General features: G+C 41.6%; 1 protein-coding gene across 1 annotated transcript; it reads right to left on the bottom strand.

Annotated features, from left to right (window-relative positions):
• Positions 1-2498: 2498 nt before the first annotated feature.
• Positions 2499-14532, bottom strand: LOC129168936 (ras-related protein Rab-38-like). Its single transcript, XM_054754787.1, has 3 exons — positions 11725-14532; positions 10303-10580; positions 2499-6966 (listed from the first exon to the last, which is right to left on the bottom strand). The coding sequence occupies exons 1-3, from the start codon at positions 11963-11965 to the stop codon at positions 6814-6816; spliced, it is 672 nt and encodes a 223-aa protein (XP_054610762.1). The 5' UTR covers positions 11966-14532; the 3' UTR covers positions 2499-6813.
• Between the last annotated feature and the right edge of the window lie 81 nt (positions 14533-14613).

Raw genomic sequence — 14613 nt, 5'->3', positions numbered from 1 at the left:
CCATTCAATAACCTCATGAAATAAATGTTGAACAAATACATGGTCAGTGATGCGAATATAAGATTGAATTATTCAAGGCAGCTGTGAATGAAGCTGCTTTATGAATACATATTACAGTTACCTGATTATTTAATACTACTGATATTTCCTGACGTGTTCATCACACAATAAAAATGAACAGTGCAACAGCTATTTTCGGGACTCTATGGTTTTATTTCCAACTTTCTTCAAGGTCTATAAAGGCGACGTTGCATTTGTCAACACTAATAAGTCTTCTATAGCAAATTTGGTCATTTTGGGGGGTGGAACGGTCGACTAGTCTTTCACACGCCAAGATTAAAGTCTCCAATCCGATCAAGTGATTGCACTTCTTCCTTTTGGCATGTGTGTGTGTGTGTGTGTACATTTGGGAAAAGTCTCGTTCTTTGGATCAAGATTAGCAAAATGAGTTAAGAACACGGTGTTTCTTAATACAAGTGACATGAGAGCTTATTGGGTTATATATAACCTTAACAATACCTTGTAATTAAACTTTGTATAATTAAAAATACACTGGAACCTCTCAGACTTAACAAAATCTTTAACATAATGCTGGGCAACCTACTATTTGTTTGGATTTAGAGATACATTTCCACATTTTCCAAATAATGCAATGTAAATAATCTGTTCCAGGGTCAAACCGTGACCATTATAAACACTTTATTAACTGTGGAGGCAATGTTTTAAGTCACATTCTTAACTAGTCATACAAAAAACTTTTTGTGGAGGGTCAAAAATCAAGCCCTCATTAGGGTCACGGGTGAACTGGAGCCTATCCCAGCTGGCTGACTTTGGGCAATTTAGAGTCTCTAATTAACCTAACAACCATGTTTTGGGGATGTGGGAGGAAGCCTGAGCACCGGCTTATATAATAAAAATATAAATCTATAAATATTTAATACACTGTATTATATTTAAATCCTGGGGTGTCCTGGGGGATCTCCTCCCAGATCTGGACCAGGGCATCACTGCGTTACCTGGACGCATGGAGGAGATTCCAGCAGACAGGTAGTTACTCCAGGAGAGCTGGACAGGGCCGTAGAAGGTCCTTCAACCCTCAGCAGGATCGGTATCTGCTCCTTTGTGCAAGGAGGAACAGGATGAGCACTGCCAGAGCCCTACAAAATGACCTCCAGCAGGCCACTGGTGTGAATGTTTCTGACCAAACAATCAGAAACAGGCTCCATGAGGGTGGCCTGAGGGCCCGACGTCCTGTAGTGGGCCCTGTGCTCACTGCCCAGCACCGTAGAGCTCGATTGGCATTTGCCATAGACCACCAGAATTGGCAACTACACCACTGGTGCCCTGTGATCTTCACTGATGAGAGCAAGTTCAACCTGAGCACATGCGACAGACGTGAAAGGGTCTGGAGATGCCGTGGAGAACGTTATGCTGCCTGCAACATCATTCAGCATGACCGGTTTGGTGGTGGGTCAGTGATGGTCTGGGGAGGCATATCCCTGGAAGGACGCACAGACCTCTACAGGTTAGATAACGGCACCCTGACTGCTATTAGGTATCGGGATGAAATCCTTGGACCCATTGTCAGAACCTACGCTGGTGCAGTGGGACCTGGGTTCCTCCTGGTCCACGACAATGCCCGACCTCATGTGGCTAGTGTATGCAGGTAGTTCCTGGAGGATGAAGGAATTGATATCATTGACTGGCCCCCACGTTCACCTGACTTAAACCCAATAGAACACCTCTGGGACGTTATGTTTAGGTCCATCCGGCGCCGCCAGGTTGCTCCTCAGACTGTCCAGGAGCTCATTGATGCCCTGGTCCAGATCTGGGAGGAGATCCCCCAGGACACCATCCGTAGTCTCATTAGGAGCATGCCCCGACGTTGTCAGGCATGCGTACAGTACAAGCACGTGGGGGCCACACGAACTACTGAGAATCATTTTGAGTTGCTACAATGACATTTTAGCCAAATGGACCAGTGTGCTGCATCATTTTTTCACTTTCATTTTTGGGGTGTCTTTGATTTCCCCCCTCTATAGGGTGATCATTTTCATTTCTATCAAATGATGTGGCATCATTTTGTTACTAATACATCACCCACTTATTATCAAGAAAGATATTCAAGATCATTTTTCCCCCAGTTTAGATCTGATGTGTTTTCGAAGTGTTCCTTTAATTTTTTTGAGCAGTGTATATATATATATATATATATATATATATATATATATATATATATATATATATATATATATATATATATATATATATATATGCTGCTTATATACGTATATTTACACACACACACACAAACATACACGTATGCATACACGGTATATTATTTAGATTTTTATAATATACATGTCAAAATAATATGTTAATATTTTATATATATAATTTAGATTTTTATATACATATACAGTATACACATATGTATATTATGGAAATTCAAATAATATAAATACACAGTATATCATTTTGTAAGTTATCTAGTCTGCAGTGCGACTTAACTGCCAAGAGAGGGAGACACAGGACGAATGAAAAGAAAGCTCTTACGACGAATCCACTCAGACTTTATGTCACACAAGTGTTCTAATGAGGTAAAGGACTTCAAGAGTGCCGGAGCGTGTGATTCTCATCTTTTGGACTCCAAATCCCTCTCAAGATGGAAGAATTCGGGACGTTTAAGCTGGTTAATGCATCCTTTGGCCACATTTTTATTCAAACAGAGTCATGAGTCAGGCTCCTAATGAGATCCTGCAGGTCCAGGATCAGCCTGAAGACACATTTGACTTGCTAATAAAAGCCACAAGGTTGAACTTGTTGAGGAGCCCGTTGGCCTGAACTGCAGTAGTGTGCACGTGAGCCCGGAGCATGTAAGGTAGTGTGTGGTTTGTTTATGCAAGTGTGCAATAAATAAAGACAAATTTAGATGATACATACAACATTTTGAGCCAGATGGCCTTGGACAGTGTTGCATTTACGCACATCAACAATTGATTTGGAATAAACCGATTAATGCGTGATTAATTTGCCCTTGAAAAAAACTTCAACTCGGATAGGCGAGAAGTACAAATTCCTTCAATGTGCGAATAGCTGCTAGCAAGTCAAGTTTAAACGGCTAACTGCTGAAGTTCAAAGAACTTGCAACAATGCCAACCACAAAGAGAAACGATACTGGCCCTTGAAATACAGAAAAATTTGAATTAGGGCCAGTCTGGCTGTCGGATGAGAAGGAGATGAATGAGATACAAGAGCGTACTGTAGCATGAACACATATTCAACATTAAGTTCACAGAACAACCAAAGCACTAATAGAAGAAATCGAGGAGTTGCAAAATGAAAACGCTGGCTTGTGCACTGCTCTTAAGAAGGTTAAAAACCACATGGAAGAAAATACAGCATTATGCAACGATATCAAGGTTCTACAGGATGATATCAAGGCATTGTTGGAAGACAACGCTGCCTTGTGCGCTGCTCTTGACAAAGTTAAAACCCCATGGAAGAAAATACTGTCACGTTCGCTCCTGGCCTTTAGGGCCTACTTATGTTATTTGCTACTTCTGCCTTCTCCTGGCCTGTTTCCTCTCTGTGTTGCAGCCACTCAAGAGCAGGCTGGAGACGGGAAGGCTGGGCACACCTGTGGCTAATTGCTCCCTCTACTTAAACTGACTGCCTACAGCCGGAGGACGCTGGTTCTTTGTCCGAACTCCAACTCGCTACACGCATGTGGACTTGCCTCATAGCATTGGATCGCTTTTTCCTATTTTGGGTATATCGCCCTTAGCTCAGCCCAGCCTTTCTCTTGTTCTCCAGCTGTTCCTAGCTAGATTAGGTTTTTCAATGGTGTCCCTTTCATTTCCTGTTTTATGCTACACCATCGCTTTTTGTTCTTAAATTTTTGCCACGCAGTGCCATTAAAGGACTCAATTGTACTCCAAGCTCTCCGCCTCTGCATCTGGGGTCCTAACCCCCTCAGGGAACGTAACAAATACAGCATTATGCAATGATATCAAGGTTCTGTGGGATGATATCAAGGTATTGTTGGAAGACAATGCTGCCTTGCGTGCTGCACTGAAGGAAGTTAAAAACCTCATGGAAGAAAAAAAGAGCATTATACAATGATATCAATGTTCTACAGGATGATATCAAGGCTCTGTTGGTGGATAATGCTGCCTTGCATGCTGCACTTAAGGAAGTTAAAAAACCCCATGGAAGGAAAAAGAGCATTATGCAATGATATCAATGTTCTACAGGATGATATCAAGGCTCTGTTGGTGGATAATGCTGCCTTGAATGCTGCACTTAAGGAAGTTAAAAAACCCCATGGAAGGAAAAAGAGCATTATGCAATGATATCAATGTTCTACAGGATGATATCAAGGCTCTGTTGGTGGGTAACGCTGCCTTGCGCACCACTCTTGAGGAAGAGAAGGAAGCAAAGGAAAATATCATTGAGCAAATGAAAAATCCAACTCATGAGCTGGATCAGAATGAGCGAATGAATGCAGGGATCATCACAGGGCTCCGAATTACACCCAGGTCAAAAGACAGGGCAGTTCATAACAGAGGAGAACCAGAGGGAATGGATGATACTGTAGGTATCAACACCATCAACACTTCCATCTCACCATATGGCAGCAAGAACACCACACCTGTCATCATCGTTACGTTCACCAACAGCAAATTCAAAAGTGCACTGCTGAAACAGGGAAAGAAGCTGAAAGGTACGAACGTCTACGTGAATGTGCAGCTGACAAAACGCAACACTGACATCGCCAAGAAAGCACGCGACTTGAGGAAGCAGAGAAAGATACGAAGCACTTGGAGCACCGACGGCAAAATCTACATTAAGTTAAATGGAGCACCAGCAGAAGCAAGAGTGCTCGTTGTCAAAGATGCAGTATCAAGGACCTGGATACATATCACCTGACATCATATCACCATGACTGCAAGGACTAGAAGGGTTACATTCAATAACATTTGACTTTTGATATCATTGTTGCAAAGATGAATGTATCTACATTCAATGGCATTCACAGCTCAACGGGAAAGTCATTAGCAGGGGAAAGAAAACTTCTTTTTTTAATAAATAAGAAAATAAAAAGAAGGAAAAAAACAAGGATGATAGTAAAACGAATAATAATAAGAATACTTTGAATAATTCAGAATACAGGAAGTGAACATACGTTACACACTTGATGTGATACGAAGAGGTGGTAGAATTAAATAAGCTTTGCTTCTTCTTACTCCTTTTCGGACATGTGGAATTGTGTATTGTAACATGAAACATTCAATGTAAACTGTATGCCTGTTCGAAATAAATGAATCCATAACCATAACCATAACCACCTACTGTATTCCGCCAAGAAAGCCCGCTATTAAAACACCTCCAAAAACCTCCAACTAGGTGTTATTGTTTTATATCCATGCTGTGATCATGTAGTAACAGGTACATTCATGATAACATGTAACACTTAGAGTATTTTGCTGTATTTTGGTCATTTTAAGCATTACCATAGCAACATAGAAAGGAACACCTACACCAAGCGTTCACTTGACCAAACTCAAAAACAAAAACACAGCAGCAGCGGAGGCAGCTGTATGTAGCGTTACCTTTCGGGAGTGGCCTGGGACATTGTGAGTGAATGTGTGGTGAAGCTAGTCGCTAGCCGGCTAGTAGCTAGCCAGTGTGGTGTGGCGAGGTGTCACTACGCCTAGTAACGTAGTTCTTTGGTATAACAATGTTAATAACAATAATAATAACGTTGCTGGTTAATATGCAGGCAACGTTATGTAAATTGAGCTTTGTTAGCACTTTTTAAAGTTTTTTTCCGAAGGTTATATAGGAGGAATAGGTGCATCCCAATACGTGTGTTAATGAGGGGTCGGTTTTTATATCTTTAGAACACACAGAAAAGAGAAAGACATACGTGTTCATGTCTCACGTAAGGATTGTGGATGATGGGCAAAACTGACCAAAAAGTGCAGTTTTCCTTTAAAAACTACCTCATTGTCCAATCAATTTGATACCAAAGGGTCCCATACTGGTATTGGTTCACCTGATACGATATTGATATTTTAGCACATTTGGGGGAGATGTGTGTTTGAAAGAAACAGTTGGACGTGTACACTGAATGTGTCTGATACTTGATGTCAAACTTAGTTAATTGGTCTATCTGCGTTGCCCACAGATATAAAAAAGCATATATTGTGCCATAAAATGAGCAATTATTGTGTTTAATTTGATATTGGTAAGTTTTCTTTTTTAATTTCTTCAAAAGCTTTGCTTTGCCAAAGTATTGGTATCGGCAATAGCAAGCTTGCTTGGCTAGGTATCGTACCTTCTGTATTTTTTAATGTTATTATGGGGCTTTTACACCTGTACTGTATCATACTGACGGCTGTGTCTAATATTTTGGCCTTTCATGTCATTAAAAAAGGTAGTACTGGATGCCAGAAGACAGTGTACTGTACCTAATGAAGTGTCCAGTGAGTGTACTGTAGTTGCCATGGAAACAGACAGTTAAGCATGTGGAGAACACACACACACACACACGCACGCACGCACACACGCAGTCAGTTCTAAGCAAATAAGTTAAAATGAGGATTTCAAAATAAAAGATGTGCAAAATGTCACCGATTGACACTCAGTTTGGGAGGAAGACTGCGAGAGAGATGTCGCACCTCCACCAAACGTCCCATTTAAGCCAAGGAACATCTCAAGACCCCTCGAGTCATCGGGTGCCTTCATGCCCGTCCCTCCTGGGTCCTCTCGGTCCACCAGGTGCGTCTGCTCGGTTCCGTCCTCGCATCACTTGAAGCAGCCCGAGCAGCTGCCGGACTCTTGGCGCCGGTCGAGCCGCGGCGAGACGGTGTCGGGCACGGCCGTCCTCAGGATGTCGTGCTCGGTCGCCATGATGTGCTTTACCAGGAAGTTGGCCGCCTCGTTGATGTTGAGGTTGTCCTGTGGGAGAATGACACTTCATGAGACAAACCATCTCATCAGTAGGGGTGTCCAAAGTGTGGCTCCGGGGCCATTTCCGGCCAGCAACTGTTTTTTATTGGCCCCCGGCACAATCTAAAAATAGAATTTAACAACTAAAAAAAAACTTTAGAAAAAAGGAAAAATCAGCTGGAAATTAAAAAAGAATAAATTCAAAATATTAACAGGAAAAGTCGTAATCTAACGATAACAAGTCATTTTGAGAGAATAACGTAATATGACGAGGACAAATAACGTCATGTTAGTAGCTTAAAGTTGAAATGTTAAAGACAAAAGATGGTATTTTTTAAAAGTCAAAATACTACAAAAACAAACAAAAAAACAAATGACAAGAATAAAGTCTAAATATTCTGGGAATAAAGTAGGGATGCTGCGGTCAGAGTTTTATGCTGCCAATAACCATCATCCAGGAGTGAGATCAGCTGATACCAATCACACACAGGGGGTCACCAACATTTTTTCCTGTGAGAGCTACTTTTACAAAATGAAAATGGCCAAGAGCTACTCATTTTTGTAACATTGACTTTCCTAGCTTATTTCAACCCAAACAAAGCGAATATGCTTGTTTTACCAGAACATTAACAAAATGCTGGTGTCCACAACTCACATGTTGTATTTCAGAATGCATTTCTTTCTACTGTTCTTTCATTATTAACTAAAAACCTGAATGAAAAGCACGCTTGCGGGGGCCTCATGTGGTTGTGGGGGGCTTCCTGGTGCCTGCGGGTACCACGTGCCACGTTGGGGAACCATAAAATTTAGACAAAAACATATCTGACCTCCTTTTTTCTAAATCACTGGTGAAACTTAGAGGATCAGGCGCCTTCGTTAAGGAGACTTTGGATGCGAGAAGATGGTGGAGGTGGTGGAGATGAAGATCCCCAGGCAAACCCGGTTTCCTCCACGAATCCAACCACTTTTCGAGCTATCCGCCTTAGATCTCTGTGTGTCTGAGTGTCCAGCTTTTCGGCTGACATTAGCCGTCGCCAGACCGATGATCGCATAGCGGGCTTCGAAAACTCACCGCACCCATGCCCCCCAAATGCCGCACCGAACTGAAGCTTTTTAATGCGCCAACCCAACGAGACAGGAAAGTCCCACATGGAAGACATGCTTGTTTTTGGCCTTGCGAAGGGAAAGGGGGCGGGAGACGGTCGCTAAAGGCTGTCACCCAGTCACACAGGCCACACAGTCAGGAGATCGGGAAGACCTGGGTTCGAATCTCTGTGGGGCATTTCTGTGTGGAGTTTGCATGTTCTCCCCGTGCGTGTGTGGGTTTTCTCCGGGTACTCCGGTTTCCTCCCACATTCCAAAAACATGCATGTTAGGTTAATTGGAGACTCTAAATTGTCCATAGGTATGAATGTGAGTGTGAATGGTTGTTTGTCTATATGTGCCCTGCGATTGGCTGGCGACCAGTCCAGGGTGTACCCGCAACCCTAGTGAGGAAAAGCGGCATTGAAGATGGATGGATGGATGGAGGTTTAAATACCAGTAGTTGGAAAATTTTAACAAAAAACAGCAGAAATGGAAAAAAAGCTGTAATTTTATGAGAATAAAGTCAAAATATTATAAGAAAAAAGTTGCAATTTCACAAGAGTAAACGTGTAATATGAGGGAAAAACGTCATTTTAGTAGCATAGAATTAAATGATTAAAAAAATATATGTTGTTATTTTTTTTAAATTGTAATATTTTCAGAAACAAACAAAACAAAATCAAGTTGTAATTTTTGGAAAATTAGGATGAGGAAAAAGTTATAATATGATGGGAATAAAGTCAAAATATGAGAAGAACATTTGATGAACACAAAGATTATTTAAGAAGAAAATATTTGGAAAATAAAAACAACAACACGGAAAGAAAGATGTAAGAAAGTATACAAGTAAGTAAGTAAGTAAGATGTATAACTTCTTAGCATATCTACTCATATCTATCTGCATGTGTTGCTTTACAAAATATCAAAGTGGCCCTTGCATCCTCTCACTTTTGACTGACAGACTGACACGACTGTATCGTCTACATAAAATGAAACATATGAAAAAGAAATGGACGCTGGGGGGTTGAACCTACACTTCATGACCTTTGATCTGTCAGAATGTCGAGCCCAGGCGCCACAGCGAGCCAGCACCTTGGTGTCAGCACAGGAAGCAACTTAGCATGATGCTAGGTTAGCCTATTCGCTGAAGAAAAACTAAACACTGTAGTCAAAACGTCTGTAACTGACTGACGGATAGTTGGCACAGCTTTATTTTAAGATGTGTAGCCAAGCCTTTTCTTTTCTTTTTTTTGACAAAGCGGTGGGCGTGTACACAGGGCAGGCTCATCCCGCTAGGGGCGGGTCGGAGGTGGTGTCATGTCCATGAGGAAGCAGGCTTATATATTTCAAGAAAAAACTGCATCTCAGCTTGGTGATAAAGGCGGAATGCTCCTAAAATTACATTATTTTTCCCCTTAAATATTCCAAGTTTATTCTTGTAAAATTAATACTTTTTTTCTGACTTGACTGTGACTTTATTCTCATACAATTACAGCTGTTTCTCCCATTTCTGCTGTTTTTTTTCTTTTTCTAGCTTTCCTCTTCCTTCTTGTAATTATGAGTTTATTCCCATAATATTTTAATATACTTTATTAATTTATTCTCATATTATAATTATTCCCGAACCTAATTTTCCAAAAATAACAGTTTTGTTACTCATATTACAGCTTTTTAAAAAAAGACGTCTTTTTTTCCCTCTTATTAAGAGTTTATTCTCATAAAACTGAGACTTTTTTCACATTAGATACAACTTCTTTCTCTTAATATCATGACGTTTTTGTCGTAAAATTACAGCTGTTTTTTTTCCCATTTCTGCTGTTTTGATCTTCTAAATTTTCTTCTCGTAATATTAGGACTTTATTGCCATAAACTTTAGACTTTATTCTCGTAATATCATTTTTTTTCCAAACTTTTTTTTTAAAATTACAACTTTATTCTTTGTTTTGTTTATTTGTCTTAATATTAGATTAAAAAAAAAACTTTTTTCTTGAATATTTTCTTTAAAATTGTTATTTTTCCTCTCTTTTCGTTAATTACAACTTTTTTCTCTTAATATTTGGACTTTATTTTTGTAAAATTACTGCTGATTTTTTTATTTTTGCTGCTGTTGTTTTTGAATTTTTGTTTTTTTGTTAAATAATATTTTTAGAATGTGCGGCGGGCCAATAAAAAAAACAACCGCAGGCCGCAAATGGTCCCCGGGATGCACTTTGGATGCCCCTGATCTAGAAAATGTGTGTATTTGAACACCACGCTGACCCTGGCGGAGGTCTCAAACCAGCCCGCAAAGCCGTGGTCCTTGCAGAACTGCTCCATCTTGACACCGTTGCTGTCCAGCTCGCGGCCCTGGTCGCACTTGTTGGCCAGCAGCACGGTGGCGATGCTGCGGCCGTCGGCCAGCATCAGTTTGGAGTCCAGGTCCTCTTTCCACTTCACCACCGCCTCAAAGGTGGTGGGCCGCGTCACGTCGAACACGATGAAGGCGCCCATGGCCTCGCGGTAATAGACACGCGTCATGTTGCCAAAACGTTCCTGACCTGCCGTGACACACACACACACACACACACACACTGTTGTTTAGTGTTTTTAAGATGCAGCAGCACATTCCTGCAGTGTTATCGTCACGCTGCACACAGTTAGCCACTTGTTGAAGCTAACAATGCTGTGGCCTGCGACTGTTTATGGAAGCCGTGCATGTGTGTGTGTGTGTGTGTGTGTGTGTGTGTGAGCAAGTTATATCTGTCATCATGACATTTCCTGTCTAAAAATGCTGCGTTGTTTGCCACCGAAACAAACAAAGTTAGCTGTTGAATCACCGGGCATGTGACAGGACGTGCACTTCCTCCTTTGCATGCATCAAATATGCATCAATTTACAACTTGGGTTGGGTTTTCTCTGTCAAAAAGATCAGAAAAGCACCACAAATACTGATGAAGAGCATGTTTTGGTACCGTCTGTTGCGCGGTACCATGGTACCTAAAGGGGCGGAGCTAGACAGTGTTGCGTGTTGACAGGTGGGAGGAATAAAGCTCGTCTTTTTCCGTGGTAAAAACAAATGTAAAGTAGTAAAAGAAATACGACACGAGCAAAAGAAGCTACGCCGACGTAGCAAAGTGTCAGCAGCCACATCTGAACAGTCACGTTAGCGCCCATGCTAGCAGGCACGACCACACAGTGGTTTGGAAGTTGGGGGGAAAAAAAACGTCTGTAAAGTCGAACGAAACTTTGAATCACCATGATGAAATGTTAAGTGTTTACACATAGCCATGGCAACAGTAGAGATGCTGACCTCCTCGAAGATTAGTATTTTCTTTTAACAACAATGAGTTAGAAGCTACACTGCAGTGCCATTGTGGTGTGCGCCTTCCAGGTCACATGACCCTGCTGCAGCCAATGAGCTGTAACATGTTCCTGTGTGTAAAATGAATTGACACGCCAAATACTTGTATTGAAACAAACAACCGCGCTGCTGTCATGGCCTCACGCGCACGCGCTCACATGACGTTCGTGGGCGTGTAGGTGTGTCGGTCACGCAGGGTGACGATGCATCTTTATTTGTTCATGTTTCCTAAGTGTCTCACACGCTCAGTTTGAGGAACTGAAGTGAGAGCACATGCTGAAGTTAAGTTTAAAAAAGTAGCTTTGATGATTTAAAAAAAAAAAAAAAAGTATTGTTCTTACCGGCGATGTCCCACAGCTGCAGGCGGACAGTGTCCGTGTCCCAGTGCAGCACCTTGAGCGCGAAGTCCACGCCGATGGTGGCACGGTAGTTGGTAGAGTAGCTGTGGTGCACGTAGCGCCGGATGATGGACGTCTTGCCCACGCCCAGATCTCCTATGACCAGCACCTTGTACAGGTGCTCCTTGCCCAGGCTCGCCATGCCGTTAGCCTGCTTGCTCATAATCCACCTCGGGGAGGGCATGCACACGCACGCGCACAGTAACAAGAACACACACACTAGGACAGAAGTGTGTTAATGAGGACACACCACCACCGCCCCTGCCCGGGGTACGCTGTGACCACGCCCACGAGCCTGCCTGATTAGGATCCAAGATCCGTTACGTCAGTGGTTTTGCTGCGGGACCAACCATCACCCTTCAATGACAAGCAATGACTCCAAATGACAAAATTTTGAACTCAAACTTCTTAAACGTACTATTAATTTTATAAATTACATTTATTTACTAAAATTTTAAATTTAATGGGACTGTTTGCAGCGGTGAGGTGGCTGCCTACAGGGTGCTAACTTTTGTTGCAAGCCTTACATCCCGCCCCATCCCTGCAACACACACGTGCGCAGAAGCCCTTGCTAAGCGCCGTTTCAAAGTTTCATCATAATTATGATTAGCTTAAAGGTTTTCAGTACATGTTCTATCCGAGGAGTTGAATCGAAGTTGGACATGGACCTGGATGAAAAGTGAAACAAGAAGTTAAAAATCAAGCGGGGCGTGTTGCTCTGATTAAGCTTGATAATAATAGGAGGACCATTTCTTGTAGATTCTAGTTTCCCAAAGTGGGGTGTGCCAACTGTAATGGGTACGTGAATAAAAATGAAAAACAATTCACACTCAAAATGAAGAGTGCGCCTGAACGCCTCACGGCGCAAAGACAACGGAGCAGAAAGGGGACAGCACGAAGTTATTCATTGCTCTATGTGCGTCATATGAACAAATGTGAGTTTGATGATTATTTTGTGCATTGAGAGTGCTAAATATTGAAGATTTCATTTATATTAGCGTTCCAATACCTGCACGCGGCAGTGGTGAAAACCTGTCACTGTGAGTGGGGATTCCCCTCGAAAATTAGACTTTATCATTGGTTGTATGTATTTTTATATATACTGTAAAAAGTTTGGGAACCACTGTTCTAGACCACCCCTCTGCCTGGCTTCATCGATCAAATCGGGCATGAAACGCCTCTCAGTACAATCATATTTTACCTGCCAGTCTTTAATGTGGGTGGAATTTCCCCAAGCAACACAACGTGCGCTTCCGCTTTATGGCACGCTGTTCTCCAGTAGATACAGTATGTAGCTATCTAGCTGTGTGTTGGACAGACGGCGCCTTAAAGGAAAACTGCACTTTTTTTGTAATTTTGCCCATCATCCACAATCCTTATGTGAAACATGAACACATATTTCTTTCCCTTTTCTGTGCGTTCTAGAAAGAGAAAACGAGTTAGCATGAGGGAGCAAACAATTCACGTCATGGGACACACCGATTTCGACTATAAAGCCCTAAAAAAAAAATAAATAAATAAATAAACAAGCCTCAAAAAACGCCAACAATGTTACATTTGCATAACTGACCTGCATATAAACCAAGCTACAGCGATATTGTTATTGTAGCAGTATTGTAGTAGTGTATAGTGTAGTATATTGTTATTATAACACTAAAGTCATGCCTCGCACGTGTATTGTAGAAGGTTGTGGCAATGAGCCGAAAAGTTGGTCAACTTTGAGATGCCACACGCTACCAACTAAACAATGGGGCAGATTGAAAAAGTGTATACCGGCTCTCAACTTAGACCCGACGTCATCGCTACGAAGACTCAACAAGATGCTCGTTGGCCATCAGCATTTTTTTTTTTTTACTGAGGATTATGTTGAATTTACCAGCTCAACGGGTAGCACAAGTCCTGTGCTGAAAGATACAGCCATCCCAATGAGAGCGGACAAGTGATGGCTTTCATTCTTGAAACATTTAGCACTAGGGCTAATGGGGGTAAGGGGCCGTCTTCCCTGATAACCTATAGCTCATCCTCCAAATATTCAGCCTCAAAAGATAAGGTTCTGGTTCCTCATTTGTCCAAAAGTAGTCATCGGTGGCGGAGGCTCTCACAAAGTCTGCCATGATAAGTAATAGCAAACCGACACGCCGTTTCTTTGCTGCTGTTGTTGACAGAAGTAGCGTTCGTTCCTATCAATGGGCTATGAATGAGACCAGGAAGGAAGTTCCAGTAATGTTTAATATAATAAAAATAACACAAAATACTGTAAGTATTACATGTTTATCATGAATGCACCTGTTAATTAGAGTTTTTTAGAGGGCTTTATAATCGAAATAGTTGCGTCCCATGACGTGCATTGTTAGTTCCCTCATGTTAACGTCTTTTCTCTCTTTAGAACACAGATAAGGGAAAGAAATATGTGTTCATTTTTCACATCATTGTATTGTGGATGATGGGTAAAATTACAAAAAAGGTACATCAGGTCATTCCACTATTTATTTAGTTTTTGGCAAAGACCAATGGGTTGTGACCTTCTGTTTTTAAGGTCCAACTACAAAAACGCCAGCCAAAGATCCTCTGTATGACAGGAGCTTTGACTATGTTGCAGTATTTAGAGATGGTGTGTTATTTTGAAGTAAGTATGTATGTGTCCAGTAGGTGTCATCATGTGCACTACTAAGTGAGACTAGTCATTTACTAATGACAGCAGTCATGTGATCATTAATGTGCTATAAAACACATGCGCTCTCTTCTAGATTGAGGAAATAAAGATAATCATGAACACTATTAATAGCATGAACACGGTTACAATATTACAAAGTTTCATGTCATGGAACATCA

This window comes from Dunckerocampus dactyliophorus, chromosome 16 (genome assembly GCF_027744805.1).
Source record: "Dunckerocampus dactyliophorus isolate RoL2022-P2 chromosome 16, RoL_Ddac_1.1, whole genome shotgun sequence".
NCBI lineage: Eukaryota > Metazoa > Chordata > Actinopteri > Syngnathiformes > Syngnathidae > Dunckerocampus > Dunckerocampus dactyliophorus.
Note: the sequence above shows the minus strand (reverse complement) of the source record. Positions and strands in the feature narration are given on the sequence as shown.

What these genes read in the sequence shown, in the direction of transcription:
- LOC129168936 (XM_054754787.1), bottom strand. Translation starts at nt 11,965, where the DNA reads ATGCCCTCCCCGAGGTGGATTATGAGCAAGCAGGCTAACGGCATGGCG. An exon ending in GCAGCTGTGGGACATCGCCG is followed by an intron (nt 10,581 to 11,724) that starts GTAAGAACAATA and finishes GTGTCACGGCAG; the next exon opens with GTCAGGAACGTTTTGGCAAC. An exon ending in GGTTTGAGACCTCCGCCAGG is followed by an intron (nt 6,967 to 10,302) that starts GTCAGCGTGGTG and finishes ATTCTCCCACAG; the next exon opens with GACAACCTCAACATCAACGA.